This window comes from Schistocerca americana, chromosome 2 (genome assembly GCF_021461395.2).
Source record: "Schistocerca americana isolate TAMUIC-IGC-003095 chromosome 2, iqSchAmer2.1, whole genome shotgun sequence".
NCBI classification, from domain to species: Eukaryota; Metazoa; Arthropoda; class Insecta; order Orthoptera; family Acrididae; genus Schistocerca; species Schistocerca americana.
In genome coordinates, this window is record NC_060120.1 from 474763424 (window position 1) to 474788433 (window position 25010).

Consider the following 25010-nt stretch of genomic DNA (forward strand, 5'->3'; position numbering starts at 1 on the left):
GAAGCGAAAACAGCTGCCAACATGAGTAACGTAAAAGTAAATATACTCGGAGTAGTGAAGCAACTTAAATCACTTAATAAAAGCATGTCTTCTGGTCCAGACTGTATACCAATTAGGTTCCTTTTGGAGTATGCTGATGCATTAGCTCCATACTTAACAATCGTATACAACTGTTCGCTCGACAAAAGACCCGTACCCAAGACTGGAAAGTTGCACAGGTCACACCAGTATTCAAGAAACGTATAAATTACAGGCTCATATTGTTAACATCAATATGCAGTAGGATTTTGGAACATATATTGTGTTCAAATATTATGAATTACCTCGAAGAAAACTGTCTATTGACATACAGTCAACACGGATTTAGAAAACGTCATTCCTTGGAAAGACAATAACACAATTAGCTCTTTATTCACATGAAGTGTTGAGTGCTACTGAGAAGGGATTTCAGATTGATTCTGTATTTCTTGAAGGCTTTTGACACTGTATCACACAAGAGGCTTGTCGTGCTTATGGAATATCATCTTAGTTATGTGACTGGATAAGTGATTTCCTGTCAGAGAGGTCACAGTTAATACACTCCTGGAAATGGAAAAAAGAACACATTGACACCGGTGTGTCAGACCCACCATACTTGCTCCGGACACTGCGAGAGGGCTGTACAAGCAATGATCACACGCACGGCACAGCGGACACACCAGGAACCGCGGTGTTGGCCGTCGAATGGCGCTAGCTGCGCAGCATTTGTGCACCGCCGCCGTCAGTGTCAGCTAGTTTGCCGTGGCATACGGAGCTCCATCGCAGTCTTTAACACTGGTAGCATGCCGCGACAGCGTGGACGTGAACCGTATGTGCAGTTGACGGACTTTGAGCGAGGGCGTATAGTGGGCATGCGGGAGGCCGGGTGGACGTAGAGCCGAATTGCTCAACACGTGGGGCGTGAGGTCTCCACAGTACATCGATGTTGTCGCCAGTGGTCGGCGGAAGGTGCACGTGCCCGTCGACCTGGGACCGGACCGCAGCGACGCACGGATGCACGCCAAGACCGTAGGATCCTACGCAGTGCCGTAGGGGACCGCACCGCCACTTCCCAGCAAATTAGGGACACTGTTGCTCCTGGGGTATCGGCGAGGACCATTCGCAACCGTCTCCATGAAGCTGGGCTACGGTCCCGCACACCGTTAGGCCGTCTTCCGCTCACGCCCCAACATCGTGCAGCCCGCCTCCAGTGGTATCGCGACAGGGGTGAATGGAGGGACGAATGGAGACGTGTCGTCTTCAGTGATGAGAGTCGCTTCTGCCTTGGTGCCAATGATGGTCGTATGCGTGTTTGGCGCCGTGCAGGTGAGCGCCACAATCAGGACTGCATACGACCGAGGCACACAGGGCCAACACCCGGCATCATGGTGTGGGGAGCGATCTCCTACACTGGCCGTACACCACTGGTGATCGTCGAGGGGACACTGAATAGTGCACTGTACATCCAAACCGTCATCGAACCCATCGTTCTACCATTCCTAGACCGGCAAGGGAACTTGCTGTTCCAACAGGACAATGCACGTCCGCATGTATCCCGTACCACCCAACGTGCTCTAGAAGGTGTAAGTCAACTACCCTGGCCAGCAAGATCTCCGGATCTGTCCCCCATTGAGCATGTTTGGGACTGGATGAAGCGTCGTCTCACGCGGTCTGCACGTCCAGCACGAACGCTGGTCCAACTGAGGCGCCAGGTGGAAATGGCATGGCAAGCCGTTCCACAGGACTACATCCAGCATCTCTACGATCGTCTCCATGGGAGAATAGCAGCCTGCATTGCTGCGAAAGGTGGATATACACTGTACTAGTGCCGACATTGTGCATGCTCTGTTGCTGTGTCTATGTGCCTGTGGTTCTGTCAGTGTGATCATGTGATGTATCTGACCCCAGGAATGTGTCAATAAAGTTTCCCCTTCCTGGGACAATGAATTCACGGTGTTCTTATTTCAATTTCCAGGAGTGTAGTAACTGATGGAAAGTCATCAAGTAAAACACAAGTGATTTCTGGCATTCCTGAAGGTAGTGTTATAGGCCCTTTGCTTTTCCTTAGCTATATAAATGATTTGGGAGACAATCTGAACAGCTGTCTTAGGTTGTTTGCAGATGACACTGTCATTTATTGACTAATGAAGTCATCAGAAGATCAAAACAAATTGCAAAATGATATAGAAAAGATATCTGAATGGTGCGAAAACTGGTAGTTGACCCTAAATAAGGAAAAGTGTGAGGTCTTCCACATGAATGCTAAAAGGAATTCATTAAACTTTGGTTACACGATAAATCAGTATAATCTAAAGCCATAAATTCAACTAAATACCTAGGTATTACAATTACAAACAACTTAAATTGGAAGGAACAAATAGGAAATTTTGTGGGGAAGGCTAACCAAAGACTGCATTTTATTGGCAGGACACTTAGATCTACTACGGAAACTGCCTACACTACGCTTGTCCATCCTCTTAGAATACTGCTGCACAGTGTGGGATCCTTACCAGATAGGACTGATGGAGTACATCGAAAAAGTTCAAAGAAGGGCAGAATGTTTTTTATTATTGCAAAATATGGGAGATGGTGTCACAGAAATGATACAGAATTTGGAAAAGCGTTTTTCGTTGTGACAGAATCTTCTCATGAAATTGCAATCACCAACTTTCTCCTCCGAATGCAAAAATGTATTCTTGAGACTGACCTACTTATGGGGAAATGATCACCATGATAAAATAAGGGAAATCAGAGCTCATATGGAAATATATAAGTGTTAGTTCTTTCCGCGAGCTATACGAGATTGGAATAATAGAGAATTGTGAAGGTGGTTTGATGAACCCTCTGCCAGGCACTTACATGTGATTTGCAGAGTATCCATATAGATGTAGATGTAGATGTAGGTAACATTGACTCCTATATTAGTCTCCCTAAGCAGAAGAATATGCTTGAATGTTTTGTAATATTTCTTTATTCCTCAAAATGTGGTAGATCAGGGCCTCACCAATATAGCACAATGACATAACTATAACTACATCAGTTCAATGTTTTATTATTTATTTGTTCTTCAGATTCCCCACTAGGAAATTTAGATATCAGACACTAAATACTCATTAACTTAATTTCACATAATAGCCACACACCCTTTATGATGATGTTAAATATCTGTTAGACTAGAATGAGATTTTCACTCTGCAGCGGAGTTTGCGCTGATATGAAACTTCCTGGCAGATTAAAACTGTGTGCCGGACCGAGACTCAAACTCGGGAACTTTGCCTTTCGCAGGCAAGTGCTCTACCAACTGAGCTACCCACGCACAACTCACACCCCGTCCTCACAGCTTTACTTCTGCCAGTATCTTGTCTCCTACCTTCCAAACTTTACAGAAGCTCTCCTGCGAAGAGAGGACCTACCACACTTCCCTGGGGCACTCCAGATGATACCCTCACCTCCGATGAACACTCGCCATCGAGGACAGCATACTGGGTTCTATTACTTAAGCACTATGAGACTTAAACTCTGAGGTCATCAGTCCCCTAGACCTACTTAAACCTAACTAACATAAGGACATCACACACATCCATGCCTGAGGCAGGATTTGAACCTGCGACTGTAGCAGCCGCTTGGTTCCGGACTGAAGCACCTAGAACCACGCGACCACAGTAGCTGGCTGTGTTGTAGTATTCTGGAATCTTTTCTGTTTTCCAGATGTCCTAAAAAGCAATTATAGATATCTCATAATCGTTGGCTCTGATTATTCCGTTAATACTGCTGTAATTTAGTCATCACCAATTGCTTTGTTTCATGTTTTAAGCTGGGCCTTTTCTACCATTAGGCAAGACTAAGCTACCACCTAGGGCAGCAGACTTTAGGGACAGTAAAGGGAGGAAAAAATTAATGTCAAATCAAACAGTGAAAAAATTGAGCAAATTAGGAGAGAAAAGTGAAAAAGAGGAAAAACTAAAACACCAAATTGTTTTCAAAAACCTATGAAACAATTACTTAAGTCTTTACTTACTTTGATGAAGATAAAAACATTGCCTCCACCTACCTCAAAACTAAAGCAGCCACTACTGAGGACGAAACAGAAACAAACAGTCTTGCAATTAAAAGAAATAAATAACTGATACCCTATTTGGTTTGGTGGTATATTCAGTTGAATTCTAGTTGAAAATGTTCAGAACATTCTTCGTATTTCAATTATTTTGGGAAATTTCAAAAACAGAAGAGAAAAAATACGAAACTGAGGATATTTGTTGTCCTCAGTCAGTTTTAGGGGAACTAAGGACTTGTCCCAGAAAATAAGGCCGTCTGGTCACCTTAGTTTAATTACTAAAACCATAATAGAAGATATGCATTGTGTTGTTGTTGGTGCTGGAGGGACCAGTGATATCACAGAGACCAATGGTAGTAGAAAAGAGGGAGCATCTTTTGTCAGTTTCACCTAGGGTGCCAGAACACTTAGCAGCTGCCCTGGTTTTATGGTATCTCAGTTCTGATGCTTGACTGTAACTGTATTTTCATTTATATTTAATCTCCCATTCACTCTGAAATAAACTGGGCCAAGGTGATGCAATCCAGATTTTTCTCAAGTTAATACACTGTTTTTGAGGGTGTAACAATTAGAAGAAGTTATTCATCTTTGTTTTTTGGTGTACTCTGATGCTGCAGTGGCTGAGAAATAACTGAGAGTATCTGCTCCACCAAATTTGCTGCAACTTCCTGAGCTCTTCACAGCATAGCTAAGGATTGGGTATGCCAAGAGATATTTTAAGTAGTCAAGTTGATATGAAGTTTCACTTCTACAATTACGTATTTATTGTTTCAACTGGTACAGGTATCATGCACAAAAACTGTTACAAAACTGGATCTCCTATGGCTGATTTTCCACTGCTTATATATCATTTCAATAATTAAAGATGACATCAGATGTTATTACAAGCAGAAAATTTGAGGAATACAGTCAAAATCTTGTTGGCATTCACAAACTGATAGCAGAGTATTAAACAGTGATTTCTTGTTTTTATGTCTGAATAATGATTATTTCTTGGTTCCTAGTTTTTTAGTACCAAATGCAAAAAATACATTCACAAACAAGACATTTTACAAAATCATTAACATCATGTGAGTAATTGGCTGGAAAATTTTCCTAACATTTACATAAGTTCTTTTCATAAATGCAGACAAAAAGGTAGTTTCACTTCTTGTGAAAAATATTCTAGAATTAAAAAACTAGAATTGGTTATGATTTATTTTTAAATATTGATTGGTGACAGTAAAACCAGAATGGAGATGTTTGCACTCTCAATTAAATTGAAATGAAATTAATGACAAAATATGAATAACTATAATAAATTGAGTTTTAAAATGACCAGATAAATAAAATAAGAATGTTACAAAGTGAATCCATAAATGTGGCAGCTGGACCACAGAGGTCTACAGTTCATGTCATACTTATCCTAACAAATATATACATGTGCATTTCAACTCCCATATCCTAATGTTAAAACAATTCTCATTTTGTATCACAAGTCAAGGTTTTTGTGATGCATAAGTCAGTCTTGTGTAATTGCACTGAAAAAATTATTATTTTATGTCACACATTTGATTCACACTTTTTTGAACCAGTGGTTTTATATTTACCTGTTTATCATTCCACTTACATTCCCAAATCTCAGTAAGATGATATAGAAAAAGAAAATAAATAATTTGTGAAAAAGATCTCATAAGGATAGAGAAAATAACCAAGAAATAACTATGTAACCTATCATACAATGCATAGAGATATTTTTACAGTAGACATGTGGTATCTTTGCTGGAAACAAGTTGTATTAAATGATGTTGTTGTTGTGGTCTTCAGGCCTGAGACTGGTTTGATGCAGCTCTCAATGCTGTTCTATCCTGTGCAAGCTTCTTCATCTCCCAGTACCTACTGCAGCCTACGTCCTTCTGAATCTGCTTAGCGTATTCATCTCTTGGTCTCCCTCTACGATTCTTACCCTCCACGCTGCCCTCCAGCACGAAATTGGTGATCCCTTGATGCCTCAGAATATGTCCCACCAACCCATCCCTTCTTCTAGTCAAGCTGTCCCACAAACTCCTCTCCTCCCCAGTTCTATTCAATACCAACTCATTAGTTATGTGATCTACCCATCTAATCTTCAGCATTCTTCTGTAGCAGCACATTTCGAAAGCTTCTATTCTTTCCTTGTCTAAACTATTTATCGTCCATGTTTCACTTCCATACATGGCTACACTCCATACAAATACTTTCAGAAACAACCTTTTGACACTTATATCAATACTCAATGTTAACAAATTTCTCTTCTTCAGAAACGCTTTCCTTGCCATTGCCAGTCTACGTTTTATATCCTGTCTACTTCGACCATCATCAGTTATTTTACTCCCCAAATAGCAAAACTCCTTTACTACTTTAAGTGTCTCTTTTCCTAATCTTATTCCCTCAGCATCACCCGACTTAATTTGACTACATTCCATTATCCTCATTCTGCTTTTGTTGATGTCCATCTTATATCCTCCTTTCAAGACATTGTCCATTCCATTCAACTGCTCTTCCAAGTCCTTTGCTGTGTCTGACAGAATTACAATGTCATCGGCAAACCTCAAAGTTTTTATTTCTTCTCAATGGATTTTAATACCTACTCCAAACTTTTCTGTTTTTTTCCTTTACTGCTTGCTCAATATACAGATTGAATAGCATCGGGGAGAGGCTACAACCCTGTCTCACTCCCTTCCCAACCACTGCTCCGCTTTCATGTCCCTCGACTCTTATAACTGCCATCTGATTTCTGTACAAATTGTAAATAGCCTTTCGCTCCCTGTATTTTACCCCTGCCACCTTCAGAATTTGAAAGAGAGTATTCCAGTCAACATTGTCAAAAGCTTTCTCTAAGTCTACAAATGCTAGAAATGTAGGTTTGCCTTTCCTTAATCTTTCTTCTAAGATAAGTCGTAGGGTCAGTATTGCCTCACGTGTTCCAACATTTCTATGGAATCTGAACTGATCTTCCCCGAGGTCGGTTTCTACCAGTTTTTCCATTCATCTGTAAATAATTCGCGTTAGTATTTTGCAGCTGTGACTTATTAAACTGATAGTTCGGTAATTTTCACATCTGTCAACACCTGCATTCTTTGGGATTGGAATTATTATATTCTTCTTGAAGTCTGAGGGAATTTTGCCTGTCTTATACATCTTGCTCACCAGATGGTAGAGTTTTGTCAGGACTGGCTCTCCCAAGGCTGTCAGTAGTTCTAATGGAATGTTGTCTACTCCCGGGGCCTTGTTTTGACTTGGGTCTTTCAGTGCTCTGTCATGTAGTATCATATCTCCCATTTCATCTTCATCTACCTCCTCTTCCGTTTCCATAACATTGTCCTCAAGAACGTTGGCCTTGTATAGACCCTCTATATACTCCTTCCACCTTTCTGCTTTCCCTTCTTTGCTTGGAACTGGGTTTCCGTCTGAGCTCTTGGTATTCATGCAAGTGGTCCTCTTTTCTCCAAAGGTCTCTTTAATTTACGTGTAGGCAGTATCTATCTTACCCCTCGTGAGATAAGCCTCTACATCCTTACATTTGTCCTCTAGCCATCCCTGCTTAGCCATTTTGCACTTCCTGTCTATCTCATTTTTGAGACGTTTGTATTCCTTGTTGCCCACTTCACTTACTGCATTTTTGTATTTTCTCCTTTCATCAATTAAATTCAATATCTCTTCTGTTACCGGAGGATTTATACTAGCCCTCGTCTTTTTACTTACTTGATCCTCTGCTGCCTTCAGTATTTCATTCCTCAAAGCTACCCATCCTTCTTCTACTGTATTTCTTTCCCCCATTCCTGTCAATTGTTCCCTTATTCTCTCTCTGAAACTCTGTACAACCTCTGGTTTAGTCAGTTTATCCAGATCCCATCTCCTTAAATCCCCACCTTTTTGCAGTTTCTCCAGTTTTAATCTACAGTTCATAACCAATAGATTGTGGTCAGAGTCCACATCTGCCCCTGGAAATGTCTTACAATTAAAAATCTTGTTCCTAAATCTCTGTCTTACCATTATATAATCTATCTGAAACCTTCTAGTATCTCCAGGGTTCTTCCATGTATACAACCTTCTTTCATGATTCTTGAACCAAGTGTTAGCTATGATGAAGTTATGCTCTGTGCAAAATTCTACCAGGAGGCTTTCTCTTTCATTTCTTAGCCCCAATCCATATTCACCTACTACGTTTCCTTCTCTTCCTTTTCCTACTGTAGAATTCCAGTCACCCATGACTATTAAATTTTCGTGTCCCTTCACTACCTGAATAATTCCTTTTATCTCATCATACATTTCATCAATTTCTTCATCATCTGCAGAGCTAGTTGCCATATAAACTTGTACTACTGTAGTAGGCGTGGGCTTTGTGTCTATCTTGGCCACAATAATGCGTTCACTATGCTGTTTGTAGTAGCTTACCTGCACTCCTACTTTTTTTTATTCATTATTAAACCAACTCCTGCATTATTCCTATTTGCTTTTGTATTTATAACCCTGTATTCACCTGACCAAAAGTCTTGTTCCTCCTGCCACCGTACTTCACTAATTCCCACTATATCTAACTTTAACCTATCCATTTCCCTTTTTAAATTTTCTAACCTACCTGCCAGATTAAGGGATTTGACATTCCACGTTCTGATCCTTAGAACACCAGTTTTCTTTTTCCTGATAACGACGTCCTCTTGAGTAGTCCCCGCCCGGAGATCCAAATGGGGGCCTATTTTACCTCTGGAATATTTTACCCAAGCGGACACCATCATTATTTAATCATACAGTAAAGCTGCATGCCCTTGGGAAAAATTGCGGCTGTAGTTTCCCCTTGCTTTCAACCATTCGCAGTACCAGCACAGCAAAGCTGTTTTTGTTGGTGTTACAAGGCCAGATCAGTCAATCATCCAGACTGTTGCCCTTGCAACTACTGAAAAGGCTGCTGCCCCTCTTCAGGAACCACACATTTGTCTGGCCTCTCAACAGATACCCATCCATTGTGGTTGCACCTACAGTACGGCTATCTGTATTGTTGAGGCACGCAAGCCTCCCCACCAATGGTAAGGTCCATGGTTCATGGGGGTGGGGGGTGTGTTTTATGATAATTTATTAATATTAATGAATGGAATCAGCAATACTGACAATATCATTCTACAGTATTTCAAACAATGGAAAATCCAGGATGTAATGTAACAATGACTGCTTCACAGCCTGAGACATATGGATTCTTCCCACCAACACCAGCTTTTCTGAATTGCGCAGGTGGGAACTTTCCCTGAAATATATCCTACGTTCCCATAACCCTCCTGGTGTCAACCTTGATTAATCACTGTCCTCACCCATCCAGCCCATTCCCTGTTCCCATTCCAGCACTACACAGCCGTCTTTCCAACACTGCATGCAGTCTTTTTATTTCTCTCCTTATCTGCCACTCCTCCCCCCCCCTCTCCCTCCCCTCCCACCTCTCTGCTCCCTCTGTCTAGTATCCCAACTGCACATAGCTGCTCTACCTTCTATCCACCTCATCCCTCTGTGCTCCCCAACGGCATGTCACTGTCCACCATGCCTACCCTAAAATCCCTCCCCCTCCTCGCCCAGGCCTCCTCCTTTCATTCTACAGTATTTGTGTTTTATCACATTCCACTCTGGTAGGAAAAGCTTTCATACTAATAGGCATAAAAAGCCTCCCATTAAACATGATTTTATTTTATTCACAGGTTGGAATGATGGTGTCATAAGAGGATTCACTCGAAGGACAGGAAAACTGCAGTTCGACATACCATATGCCCACAATTTGGGTGTGACAGCTCTGGCAATCACTGTGTGTGGCTCTAGACTTATCAGCGGAGATGGGGAAGGATTAGTAAGTAACTTAAATCAGAATTAATATATAACTGAACAACACCTAAATTTCATCAATAAATTCATCAAGACTGCAAGTATGTGTATGTATTCCAGAATGAATTTTCATTCTCCAATGGTGTGTGCACTGTTTGCAAATCCTGGCAGATTAAAACTGTGTGCTGGACCAGGAATTGAACCTGGGACCTTTGCCTTTCATGTGGAAGTTCTCTGACAACTGGGCTATCCAAGCATGACTCACAACCTGTTCTCACAGCTCCATTTTCACCAGTTTCTGTTCTACCTTCCCAACTTCACAGATGTTCTTTTGCATACCTTACCAGTTCTTGTGGGAGGTGAATGTCTGTGAAGTCTGGAAGGTAGCAGAAGAGGTACTACCAGAAGTGGAGCTGTGAGGTTGGATTACATGTCATACATGGTTAGCTCAGTCAATGGAACAATTTACCACAAAACGGCAGATGTCCCGGGTTTAAGTACCAATGTGCCAGGAAGTTTCATGTATTATCTTAACTATAGATTAGACCTAGTATTGTACCTGTATCATCATCAGTCATTTAATATTTGCTGCAAGATAAAGGCGTGCTCTGAACTTCTTTCATGCAGTACAATCTTCAGTTGCCTACATCTATGTTGGTTCTGCAAGTTTTGTAATGTCATTGATAAATGTTTTGTTAGCATGTTTAGTCTTTTCATGTTTCTTGGAGTCCAGGGAAGAACTTCCTTATTACACCTGCCACTCATTTACCTGGCAACATTTCCTGACAGACACAGTTTTCTTATCCCTTCTAGTAATTCGTTTCTGTATTGATCAGAGGGCCACTCCACTTTTTGAATAGTACCAGCATTGACAATCTTGGTTTCATTGCTATTACTCAAAATTGATAATACATACTGACTGCCTTTTTTTTTCAGACTCTTTAGTAGCTGACTATTGAAATCCCTGTTTTTCTTACTGGAAGCAATTTAAAACATACTTTTCTCTTATTTCTTCCAGAGATCATCCTCATGTTGTCCTCAGTAACACTAAATACAAAAACGTAACTGCTTCTCTGGGTATGCTTCACTGAAAACCGTTCAGTGTGTGTCACAGGGACTAGGGATTTTGGCTTAGTTGCCCAGATCATGAGGATGGCAAAAATATATACAGGAAAACTTTCAGTCTCAGTGTGTGCTGTACACCCACAAGATGCATGGCTGTTGAGGCAGAACAGTCATTAGCAGGCAACCTCTGAGAAATTTGCTGCATTCCATCTGTATAAGGCATATTCAGGCAGGGCTCTGTCTAGATGGACCCATATATCCCTAGCTTCTTTCAGTGTCAAGCTGGAACACTTGAATTTAACCTTATCAACTTCCAGTGGAATCGGTGTACCACTAGTGGGAATCAACACTGAGTCTAACAAGAGGGTTATTCAGAGTTTTTAAGTGTATCTCAAGAGAACACATGCTGCTGGTCAGAATGTGTTTTTAATAGTTAAAGAGGGAAGAGGACAGCTTTGAGAAATTTTTGTATTTTTATCCAAAAAGGTTTGAGAGCATTACTGGCACTTTAAAATCAGTGAAGCAATAATGAAATGGAACACTGTCGTTTGGAACCTCTGGTTCCCAACAAGTAGCAGACCTCAGGAAAGTTAAACACCTCAGGGGATACGACATCCAAACAGAGCTCCACAGCACCTTCAATTACAGTGAGGGTATTGTGTCATGTAGAGATCTTGTAGACATTTCCAAAGAAGAATTGATAGATCAGAGGGCTCAAGAAGTTATCATTGACATGCAAAATATCATGAAAAGGTTGGATGGGGATCTGGAAAAATTTTTACCCTTACCTTCAATAGCATGAAACTCCCAGAGCATATCTTGTCAGGTTTCCTTTGCTTAAGCATGCAGCTCTATGTCCCCAACCCAATGTGGTGTTTAAAATACCAATCTGGGATGTTAGGAGATTCCACTTATGGCAAATTACCTAAGGCTGCCCATGAATATGACATTTGTTCATGTCGTCCAAAAAATGTTAATTGCTCTGGGGACTACAATGGCTGGAGTAGAGATTACAGCATTTACTTTGAAGAAATAAAGATACATGAGCTTAAAACAACAAAGTGTGTCCCAAACAATGAGGCCAAAAAGGTCTAGAAGGCCAAGAAGGCTCACAAAATCATTACATCTTTTGCTTCTGCTTTTGAAAAGCCTTTTCTGACAGCTGATGCCTCTACAAAAACCGAGGTTGCTAGTGTCAGCACTACTAATTGTGTTTGTCAGTGCACTTGTAAAGCTGCAGCTAATTCAGAGCCCATAGACCCCTGAGAACATCAGAAAAAACCAGTCGCCAACACTGCAGTGCTACCAACACTTTCAAAGCAGAGTCTGGTAAACAGTCCAGCCCTGCCACTACCACTGCTGTGGTAGTTCCTCCAGAGCCTTCCCAGGCAAAAAAAGCAAATAGGAAGCTTCCACTGCAGATGGAAACAGGTAGAAAATCATCAGACTCTGTCTACAACATTCAACCTGATGGTTCTATTACATCTCCTCAGAGCAAATGGAATTTGAAATGTTCCTGTGGCAACCATCTCACCCCAAGACTGAATCTCACTGCATTGTAGGCTCCCCACCCCATCTGAGAGACAGAGTAAAAGTTCAACCCCATGATAGCTGGTCCCATAGTACAGTGGAGTGTGAATGGGCTCAAGATTCATGTGGAGGAACTGAAACTCCTAGCACAGGCATGCCTCCTGTGCTTGTGTCGACAAGAAACACATTTTAAAGTTAATGATGCTCTTGTGCTATGGAGCTATATGCTCTACGTGTAGGATGACATGACTGGAGAAAGGGCCAGGGGAGGAGTTGCTGTGTTTGTCAATAATGCACACCACTCCTCTGTTCTCTCCTTGGTTACTTACTACAAGCAATATCAAATCCGATACAGCAGACTACAGAACTTGAAACCAGTATCAAAGGAAATCCTCTTACAACATTTTAATTTGATATGCAGACAGGCCACTTTGCCAACTCATGGAGAAAGACAGTTTTGATACTTCTCCTGAGACCAGGAAAGGACTTAATGTGTCCCAGTAGTTATTGGAGCATTGCCTTAAAAAGCTGTGTAAGGAAGACCCATGAGTGAGTGGTTAACCGTCAGCTAGTCTGATTGTTAGGGACGATGCAACTCCTTGGTCATCCTCCATGTGGATTCTCGTATTTTTGATCCACTGTAGACAATCTGACTGTTAGAGATGGCTATCCAACAGGCTTTACTACATAAACATCACTGTATTGGTATATTCTTTTACATCAGTAGGATATATGACTACTTGGAGACACAGCATTCTAAGGCAGCTCCAGCAACAAGCAACAACCTTTTGTGGCCACCTAGCTATCTTCATACTGTCCTTGCTATCTAAGTGCTTTTTTAGACACCAAGTTGGTGATGTTCCATTGAATCTTTTTGTGCAGGAGAGCGACACTCCTCAGGTAGTGTTTTAAGTGCTACACACTCTTTACCACAGCCATAAATAGTATTACATGTATGGTGTGAAGTCCTGTACATGAATGATTTTGCAGTTTTCTGTTCTTACTCCACTAATGCAGCAGCAACTCCTCAGTTGCAACTTACAGTCCAGCCATTAGAGGAGTGGACTATAAGGGTTTTCAGTTTTCTACAGATAAGTGTGTGTGTGTTCACTTTAACCATTTGTGTAATATTTTTAATTTACCTGACTTGTATATGAGGAACACGATTCTGCATTTTAAAGACTCATTGAGGTTCCTGGGCCTCATTCTTACTCTCACACATAAGAGATCTGAAAGCCAGGACCTGGAAGGAACTGGACATCTTAAAGTGCCTTAGCCACAGATCTTTGAGAGTGGGCAAGGCAGGTTTGCTCTAGTTTCATAATGTGACCGCAGCTACACTACAGATGCAAAGTGTATGGATCAGCAAGGCCTCCTTATCTGAAGACTATTGATGCTATCCACTGTGAGGGGATTAGGGTGACCATGAGTACTTGTAGCATAAGCTGCATACCCAATCTCTGTGCTGAGGCTGAGGAACTGCTACTCACAATCCAGTGGCAGCTCCTTATGGTGGAGCAGGCATGTAAGTTTTCTGCTGCTCTAAATTCACCAGTGCACTTTACTGTTGCTCATCTGTCTCTGGAATGCCTTTTTTCCAATTTTTCACAAGCAACAAAGCTGTTTGTGATCGATGTGTAGCTTGTGCTGGAGTCACGTGGTACAAACCCAAATCTAGAGTTTAAAATGCCTGACACCCTGGATATTGCCAAGGTCCAGAGTAATTTTAGATTTACTGCAGTATAGGAGAGGCTGCACTCCTGCATATGTTTCTAATACATTATTTTAACTGAGTTCCACAACTTCATAGTTGTTTTTATGGATGGGTCTAAACAGGGAGATTCCATTGATTGCTCAGTTATTTTTCCTTGTTTGCGTCCTCTGGACTCTGCCTCAGGACTTACTGACTTCACTGCAGAATTGCATGTGATCTTTGCAGCTACTGTGGCAGATAAGATACATATTGATTCCTAAATTATTTGTCTGTCCTGGTCCCCTCACTCTCTACAATGCTTGTACCCAGCAGATAATGTAGTCTAGAGTATCCAGGATGTCCCCCTCCAACTACAAATGCTGGGGGAGGTGTCTTTTTGGGAATCAAAAGATGGATGTAGCAGCCAAGGAGGTGTGTTGTGATCCTCAGATACATCAGTGTGCCACCCCTCTACATGCTGTTGCCTCACTGTTGAGCTACAGTCATGCCATTGATGGGAAGAAGAGTGGCTGGAAGTGACAGGCAATAAGCTGCATCTAGCAAAGTCCACAATGCGGCTGTGGCGTACTTCCTTCCAGCCGTGCAGGTGGTTTTAGGTCCTCTTTACTCATCTTCACCTAGACCACAGTCCTATGATGCATGGCTTCCTACTCCAGCAAGGGGACCCGCCATTGTGGTGTATAGATCACAGAGCTACCCATTTTTAAGTTTTATAAATTGTCTAACTTGTTCCCAAAAATTTTAGGGTGATATTTTCAGTGTGTTATCAGGGTGACTGGCTCATCCATGTTTTTTTGTAATTGATCAGCAATCCACGAATTCCTGCAAATATATTATAGTTCTCCTCTTGTCTTTCTTAGCTTTACTTAATAGTTTAAGAACATCTGAACAATTTTAATGCTGTCATCCATGATGTAAGCCAGTGTGATTGTGTGGGTGATCATGGCTAAAGTTTGGGGAGAGTGAGTGTAATTTTATGTGGGATAACTTTTTATCTATTTTCTTGCATTTTCTACATTTTTAACACATTTGTTTCTATTAATTTCTTGTGGGCGCTGATAACCTCATTGTTGAGCACTCTGACCAACTAACGCATGCACACACACACACACACACACACACACACACACACACACACACACACATACTCTGGGGCTTCATTGTTAATTTGTTCAATTTTCATTTTAGTGTGTTTATTATACATTATTTTCAATCCAGCTCCAGACTTGCTCTATAATTTCTTCTATTTTTGGGTGAAGTTTACGTCCACTGCATGTCAATTGAAGCTGTAATATATACAATTTACATTACCATAGATTCAATGAATGCCTTATTTCTCAAGAGGTCAATACAGATTTTGTTAAAATTGTGTCAAAAGCTCTAAACAGTTTTATTTTTGTATCGCTCTTCATCAAACTTTTATTATTTGTATTGAAATAATATATTCTCCTGGTGACTATTATTTCTTCATACCTTAAATACACTCTTACATATTGTATGGTTTTGTTTTTAGAATAACACCAGTTACATTATAAATTTCTTACATTTCTGAGTTGTACCTACTATTACACAGCTTCCCATTAAAATGGCATTACCAGTAGGAAAAGCAAATAATGAAATTTTACTTATTGTGCACATAAAATATAGCAGGAAGAAAACATGATTAAATTTGTTGGTGATTTGTGAGTGTACAGAGTGTGAAGTTTAATACACATAGACGGCAGCCTATGACAGCAACAGCAGCACTAAGTGGGCTGGGCATCAAGATAAACTGAACTTGGATAATAGATACAGGTATGTCATACCATGCTGCTTCAAGTCTGTAACAGTGTTCATCAATTGTAGTCGCTTGTGAGTGGTGATGGCCTTGTAACAGGTCAAGTCATCAACAGATGTATTCTGTGGGTGGGAAATCTGGAGAATATGTTGACCAGAGGAGTAGTTGAACATCTTCTGTATTGAAATAGACCAGGACAGCAAGAGCAACTTGTAATCAAGTTTTACCTTGTTGAAAGATAACACTGAGAATTCAGAGAAAGGGCACAGCCACCAGCCATAACATACCAGAAATCAAATTACTAGCTATGAAATCCAGAGGTGATCTTTTGTGTACTCAGTGGCTCTCCATAACACCATATGCTGTGCCCACATGGCAATTGCAGTCTGGCAATGGTTGTTGTTCTCAGAGCCTCTACACATAGATACATCCATCGTGACACAATTTGCAGAAATAGAACTCTTCTAAAAAGAAGGCATGTTGGCAGTACTGTGCCCCATATGATTGTTGAGTGCACCACTGTTGGCAAGCCTCTGTGCAGCTACATTAAGGGAAGTGCAACAATGGTCACCATACTGTCACTCTATGATGCACTAGATCTCATTGCATTGCCTTGTTGCAATCAAGCTCATTTCCTGCCTCTAGGTAAATGGCAAGGTTGTGTGGTATTGTGTGGCCAAGTGTACAATATGTCTGTCCTGTTGGGTGCTGGTCACATGGGGCTTTTGAGATACAAGAGTTGTGTGATCACGAACAACACAAGCAGCATTAACATGGAACAAAAAACTGCTGTCTTGATAGACTATGACCCTGTCGCTGTCAAATTCTGACTCATGCTAGTATACATTTCTGTGTTGTACACATGACATACCACAAAATGATCTTCTCACAGACAACAAACATTCAGAGGTGATTTCTGAGTTAGCAACTGACTGTGTAGTCTTTCCTTATGTACAGAAAGTATGTGGTATTACTTTTATCTCCCTTCCGTGCTTGTATGTACAAGTATGCAATACACTTCATGTCAGTTTGATATTTCCTTAATTCAGGTGTCATGGTGTTTCAGTTTTAACATCCATTAAAATAGCTGATTTGCCAACTGCTGTTTTAAGTGGTGAAGTCAAATGTCATAAGTTTTGTCATAGTGGCAGTAGTAGTTTTACTTTTTCACGGAGCAGTTTTATAATGATATTGATCATATCATGATTTACAACAATATGAAATAAAAGAATCTCAATCTGTTTGCCAAAAGTAATTTAGTGAAAACATAAAAATCCTAAATCAGGATAATTTCCTTACATTCATACTGATTTAGTTAATTTTTTTGTAAAGTTTTCGTAGCATCCTCTCACATCCTACCGAAAATATTTTGTAATTGCTTTATTTCTTTCATGTCCTTATAGTTTTCTTAAAATACTACCTGATATTTGAAAGTTACATTTGAAATTTTCTGTTCTTTTGCTTTAATTGGACCTGCAACATCTTTTGGCATTTGCATACATACCTTGTTAAAAAATTGTCTCTTCAGTTTATAAGATGTCACTCATTTGGTCTATTATAGTTTTATATTGTTAAATAAATCCTCATAATTTATAATTCCAATTTCTTGTGTGAAGAGCTTGTTTCCTTCTGTCTTTTTATTTGTTTGTACTGTGCATTTTATAAGTTTACAGTCACATGCAATTCAAATTTAAATTTTCTTTGTTTTCTATACTTGCTGTAGTGTTTGTTCGTGTCACACAACTGAATATCAGCGTTCCAGCAGAGCTTTTTCTTGAAAAAACTTGTTCTTTAGCTGAAGTTCCGATAATCACGACATAACCCGAAATTTTGCTTAACATAAACACAAAAAATTATATTCAAGTGTTTTTGATAAAATTCGTTTAAAAAGACAGCTACAAGTTTCATCAGTGTCTATTGTTGCAATAAAAGTGTAATCAAACGTTTCTAAATCATATTTAACTAACACATTTTGTATTGTTTTCTAGCTAGATAGACGAGATCTAGGCCTAAATCATCCGAGTTATAAGTTTAAAAACCCAACCAAACACACCTGATATCGTAAATTCTCTAAAAGCAAAGTAATTACAAATTCATTCCTCTGTCATTGTATCTCAAATTCAGTACAAAAACAACAATAACCACACATAAGACATTTCTGTCGTTTCTTGTTTACACACTGCCAATTTTGCGTCATTGACAAATTTAAAACATTCTTTAAACTTAATTACTCTTTCGAAAATGATCATGAGTGAGAAATGTGGGAGCTGTTATAAGGTAGCGAGTAGAGGGATTTGTTGCCAATCTTGTAGCAAATATTTTCCCAGGGGGGGATGCTATGGGGAGAATGTTGGGAGAACAGAAGAAGCTCTCTCCTGGAACTGCAGAGTATGCAGTAGGAACATTTTGATTGTGGAACAGGAAAGGAAAATCTGTGCCCTTCAGGCACAGTTGGAGGAAGCAAGGAAGGAACTCGTAAGGATCAGGGGAGATAGGGGGGAGGAGGGTGGTTGGGAACTGGCAGCTGGTAGGAGGATAGGAAGAAAGAGAATGTGATCTGACAGTTTTATCATCAAAATCAAAAACAGGTATCTACCATTGCCAGAGTTAAGTGGAGAAGAGCCTCAGGTAGAACGAGGAACAGGAAATGTGCATAACACTTCAACCGAGGTCAAGAAGCCTAGGAATGTATAAAGTCTTAGGAAGAAGAAACTGCTGCTGCCAGGTAGTAGCCATGGACGAGGTGTAGGCCCTCAGTTACAGGAAAGTTTAGGGGCAGTGTACCAGGCCACCAGTATCTTCAAGCCAAATGCAGGACTAAGTCATGTGATAGAGGATGTAGGGTCATAATGTAAGGACTTTACAAAAGAGAACCATGCAGTGATAGTGGGTGGGGTAGGAAACAGTTTGAACAGGGATGAGGCATATGAGATCAGTCGTGACCTGGACAAGATAGGTTCTCTGACTCATGGCACCAACGTACACTTTGTTGAGCTGTTCTGGCGTCATGTTCGGCTACACCTTGATGGAGCTGTGAGTCGAATCAATGTTGGGGTAGTGATGGCTCTGAGGACAGCCAACTTTGCTCATGTTTCTCTGGTGCCTGTTGGGACTATCAACAGATGGGGTTTCACTAGGCATGGCCTACACCTAAACAGGGCTGGGAAGGGAAGATCGGTACAGCTGATTCATGAAAGTATAGGGGGTGGATCTCGGGCCACACATGGTCAAATACCTGTTGTCATAGGTAGGAAAAGTAGGTCTTTTTTAGGATAAATCCAGACAACAGGTTCCCCTGCCTAAAGAGTATTTCCAGCAGTTTAAAAAATACTCAAACAGTCACTTACAAGACAGTTTTAATTCTTCAGATATCACATATACCAGATGTCACAAAGAAAAACAAAGCATTGGAAAGAGTAACATGGGGCATTTCACAGACTTACCAATCCTCCATCAAAACATGCAATCAATAAAAAATAAAATACAACTATTGGAAGTTGAGTTCCAATCTTTGAACTGCACAGTAGTTTGTATTATTGAGCATTGGTGTAGAGACACAGAAATCCAACATGTAGTATTATCATTGTATGAAAAGGCAAATTCTTACTGCAGAACTACTTCAAGGGGTGGAGGATCATGCATTTATATCAGAAAAGGAACACAGTTCAAATCAAGACATGACCTGAGTACAGTAAGTGAAGACAAGCACTTTGAAATATCAGCTATTGAATTAACAGGGCTTGATATCACCAAGAAATTAATCATTTTGTGTGTGTATAGATCTCCCAGTGGTAATGTGGACACTTTTTTCAATAAATTAACAGAAGTTCTAGATAAAGTCTCAGTAACTGACCATCTGGCCACAAATATGGACAGGGAAAAATGTGACATAGCTGTGAAAGATCTCAGACTATCAGACCATCTCTGTCAAATAAAAACAGTAAAATCAGGCATTGAATCATTACCTAAACTACAAGCCTACAAACGACATCTATCAGAAATAAAAATAAAAGATTTTTCAAAAGAGCTAGAAAAACAAAGCTGGGATGAAGTGTACAAAGAAACCAATGTGAATATGAAATTCTCTAAATTCTACACATTGTTTAAATTGAACATCGAAAAGGCATTTCCAAAAGTATGCATGTCTGTATCAACATCTCACAAAGACAGATGGACAACAGCAGGTATTAAGAAGTCCTCCCAAACACTTAAACACCTCAGTTCCATGAAAAAGATTCACAATGATCCAGAATTCTTAAATTTCTATGATAGAAACAAAAAGATCTATAATAAGGTGCTGACTGCTGCAAAAAAAGTCATTTAATGACAAAATAATATATAATGCAGAAAATAAAAGCAAAGCACTCTGGGATGTAATAAAAAAGGAAATGGGGAGAGGTAAACAAATGCAGACTAACATACTGCTAAGGGAGGGGATAAGGTAATAAATGATACACAACACTTAGCAATCTATGTAAATGAGCATTTTTCAAGGATTGCAGAGAAGATACAGCAAAAATTCCCTAAAACAAATATAACACCTGTAAATAATGTTGCACTAAATACAATGATGTTACTTCCAACCACAGGGAATGAAGTCAATAAAACTGTTCAAAAACTAAAACATAAAAAGTCAGTATGCTTAGATGAAGTACCAATGTTTGTACTGAAACAATGCATAGGGATTATACAAGGCCCCTTAACAAGTATAATAAATGAATCCTTCACATCAGGTACATTTCCAGAGCAGTTAAAACAGGCAAGAGTTGTACCTTGTAGAAAGGTAATGCAGAAGATATAGAAAATTACCGGCCCATTTCTCTGCTGTCAGTATTCTCAAAAATAATAGAAGCAATTATGAAATACAGATTAATGAATTACCTGAATAAATACAGTCTTTTAAGCGAATCACAGTTTGGTTCCCGAAGTGGCAAAAATATTGAGTCAGCCATAGTAGAATTCACAAAAGTTGTACTTGATGCTCTTGATAAAGATGAGTATGTCACAGGCATATTTTTGGATTTTTCTAAGGCGTTTGATATAGCTGACCACAAGATTCTATTAAATAAATTAGTGGGATTAGGAATAAGAGCAGCAGCTAATGACTGGTTTCGATCATACGTAACAGATAGAGAACAAAGAGTAGAGATAACACATACCATACTTCAAATAGTTTTAAACATTTAGTAAAACACTTAATCAGAATCAAAATACATTAATATAAGGGTTCCACAAGGTAGCATATTAGGACCAATACTGTTCCTGATATTCATCAAAGACTTTCCCAGTAGTGTTACCCACAGTGAAAAAATTCTCTTTGCTGATGACAGCAGTATTATAGTCACTGAGAAAACAAGACAACTCCTTGCTAAGAAAGCAAATGAAACTTTCAAGGAAGTTTATGATTGGTCAATAAGCAATAAAGTGACATTGAACATAAAGAAAACTAATACCACGAATTTCAGGTTGAAGAGGAAAAATGACCATGTTAAATTAAATGTAGATGGCACCTCTATAGACTGTGTAACAGATGCAAAATTTCTAAGAATGAATATTGATTCTCAGTTGAAGTGGTGTGAACACACAAAGGTACTTGCAAACAGAATGTCATCTGCATGTTTTGCCCTTAGAATCCTATCATCAGTGTGTAACATGCAGTGTCTTTTAGTTACATATTATTCATATATACACTCAATTCTTAGGTATGGCATTCTTTTTTGGGGAACAAATGCACAAAATATGAACACAATTTTCAAACTCCATGAAAGAGGCATATGAATAATAACCAAAAATACTATTTGAGCTCATTGTAAAGATCTGTTCAGAACACTGGAGATTTTAACTGCTCCATGTGAATACATTTACCAGTCAGTTGTACACATCAAAAGTAACATTGGTAATTACTGCACAAAAACAGCTTTGTCCGTGACCATGCAACAAGAGATAGACTCACCCTACATTTACCAAGAAAAAAATAAACATAAAACTCAAAACAGCATTTTCTACTAGGGACTAAAACTGTACGATAAATTACCAAAAGAAATTAAAGACATTTCAAAAATACACTTATTTAAAAAGGCAGCTAAAAAGTACCTGTTATGCAATACATTTTATACATTGAAGGATTCCTTAGATAAAACAGAGTAGGAGTTTGATAAAAAAATGTTATACAAATAAATAATAATAATAATAATAATAATGATTATATAACATCCAACATTCCACATAACACCTTCACTTTGTTTTTTTTTCCCTTCTTCTTTCCTTTCTAGAAATACTTACCATCAAGCTATGCATAGCACAATACTAACACCTCTTCCTCTTTCTGAGCTCAACATCTCACTCATTACAGAGGGATGCTGACTCAGTTTTTCAAAATGGGAAGTAGCAGTACAGAAAATGGCCCAGAGATCACCAGTATGTGTGTGTGTGTGTGTGTGTGTGTGTGTGTGTGAAGTGAGTGAAGCATTATGAAGCAATGTGTGTATAGTGTATGCAGTGACTGATAGTGAGATATGAGTGAACAGCATGGCATCACATTATTTAATAAGTTATTTGTAAGAAAAGTATTGTATACCAGGAGTAATTCTAATGATTGTCTCTAACTAGAATTCTCTAAATATATGTGTATACGAATTGGCTTGTTTTAAATTGATCTAAACTTTATTTTGACATGTCCTATATCCTTGTAAAAAGAGATCTACACATAAAAAAACAAAAACAGAAGAAACAGCAATTTAAGACTTTTAAGAGTGTAACGTCTTCTACAACTTCTTTGTGAAAACTGATATCTGATATGCATCAACTACTTGCTCTCCCCTCATTGTTACAACAAATGTGTCTCTCTCAACATAGAGTCTTAGTGCTTTGCCCCTCCTTTCCATCCTCCTTCAAAGTATCACAATTTTCTCCCTGAAGAAGGAACTAGCAGTTCTAGAATGTATTATATTTATTTATACTTTTATATGTATCCATTAACAGTAGGATAAGGTAAAGTATGGCAAGCAATTCTGTCTCTATAATTTTACAGTTTTTGCAAGCATTTAATTTTTATTTCCAGTTTTCCTTTAGATGTCCATCTTCTATTTGTTTTATCCTGAAAGATGCTTTAAGGACAAGCATATTGTGCTGAAATTCTGCTAAAGTGCCGCTACTTTCATTTCTGGTATAATATTCAAAGTTTCCCAGCCAAAAATTATTGGTCCTAATTTTGCGTTAAAATCTTCAGTCTGCAAATTGTAGTGGGATTAGCTCATATACATAAATTAGTGTAACTCTTTATGAAGGCCTTCTACGCACTCATCAGAATGCATGCACATTAGCTCATACACTTGCATGATTTCCATGGGGTGCATTTTGTTTATTTTTGGAATGAGCCATACTGTTTTGTCTGAGATTCCTTAAATGTTTGCTCTTCTTTCTTAAAATAAGACCCATACCTCAATTTCTCCTCTGAGCTGTTCCTCTGTTTTGTGTTGCATATGTCTAGTTCTTAAGCCTGTCTCTTGTGCGTATCTTTGTTTAAAACAATTCCTGTACGACAGCGTAGGTCCAGGTTGCTGCCTCTTATTAATCTGTGATTGATTAGTAATATTCCTCTGATGATGTTATTTGGTTTGATAGCCAACAGTTCAAAAAAAGTGGAATAAATACACACTGTTTATGTCCTTATGTATTCAAACAGTAACTTTGCAGTGAAATATGGGGGTACTCTACTATATATTGACAAGCAAGGTAGTACTGTTTTGAAGGGCAAATATGCTCTTGACACCACAATTGGTTCCTTTTATTATTTTCAATGGCACTGTATTCTGTCCATTAGCGAACTTATTGCATCAGATTGTATATATAACATACAGCTATATTTCAAAGGCTAAGAGAAGAAATGTAATGAAGCCAATAATGGTTCTGATTCTCAAATATCTTAAAAGTTTAACACAATACTTCACAGCTTCTGGAAAGCCCTAACTTTCCAATGTTAAAATAGTGCTTATAAATTACTTGTTTTCTCAGGAAGTATTTGAGGTAGGAAGTTGAAATTTTTACAGGTTATTTATTGGAGTATTGGCTACAACTTACCACAGGGATTTTTAAAAATTTAAATTCATTGTTAGAGATCAATATTTTCTATTGAAATGAAATTCAATACTTTTTGTGCCATTTTTTTGTTAATAAATTCAACAATACACAGGTTTTTGGAACAAGGCTGTGTTGAGTTACACAGAAGTCACTGTGTAACATTTCCAGAAAATCTGAAGCAAATTGTTTATGTAGATCCTGAGGAAACATCTAATTTGTATGAAAAAATAAAACTTTTGGGAATTGAGTGACAAAGTTTGGATTACGTTTTTACTGCATTTCAGGTCCATATGATGGATTATCTTCATCTTCTGCAAACTCCTCCTCCAGCTTCCTCTTTGTCCTTTTCCTGTTTACTCTGTCTTGTATTTCTAGGCTACTTACAGCCCTGTCAGCAGTCCAAAGACATTCTTGGCCTAAAACCTATCTTCATTCCTATATTCCGAAACGCTTTGCACCTTCCAATGTTGCCATCACTTAAGTTAGCAACAGCATCATACACACCAAAGTGAAATGTTTGTATTCTAACAAACACAGTATTGGGGATTCTTGACCATATAAGACTATTTATACTTTCATTGGGGTTTTGAGTTTTTCCATGAACAAACTTTTTCAACAGATCAGATGCTGCTAAGTCTCTGAAAATATGTTTTATCACCTCCGTTACTGAATCAGTCAGACTATGTCTATGAGTGTACACTTCAGCAGTTAGCAATCTCTTGTTGTACTGACACCAACGTTTTCCTCCTTTGGGACACTACTAATGATGGGGATCTTCATCAGTGAAAAAGTGTGAATAAAAAGATAGCTCAAACAGCCCTCTTCATTTCATCAAGTCTTTGTGTGTTTTGCCTAATAGCCATTCCATAATAGTTATGTATTTTGTAAATTACACTACCAATTAACCTTACCTTCCCATCCAACCCTTTACGATCACTTGAGTTTTTGTT

The 25010-nt window shown here is 39.1% G+C and overlaps 1 protein-coding gene across 1 annotated transcript in view; it reads left to right on the forward strand.

Moving 5' to 3' along the window:
• LOC124594109 (cilia- and flagella-associated protein 52-like) overlaps window positions 1-25010 on the forward strand; it is a 285675-nt gene that overhangs the window by 213534 nt on the left and 47131 nt on the right. The window contains exon 10 of the mRNA XM_047132461.1: window positions 9775-9920. Coding sequence (XP_046988417.1) covers window positions 9775-9920 — 146 coding nt within the window. The remainder of the gene's footprint in view (window positions 1-9774; window positions 9921-25010) is intronic.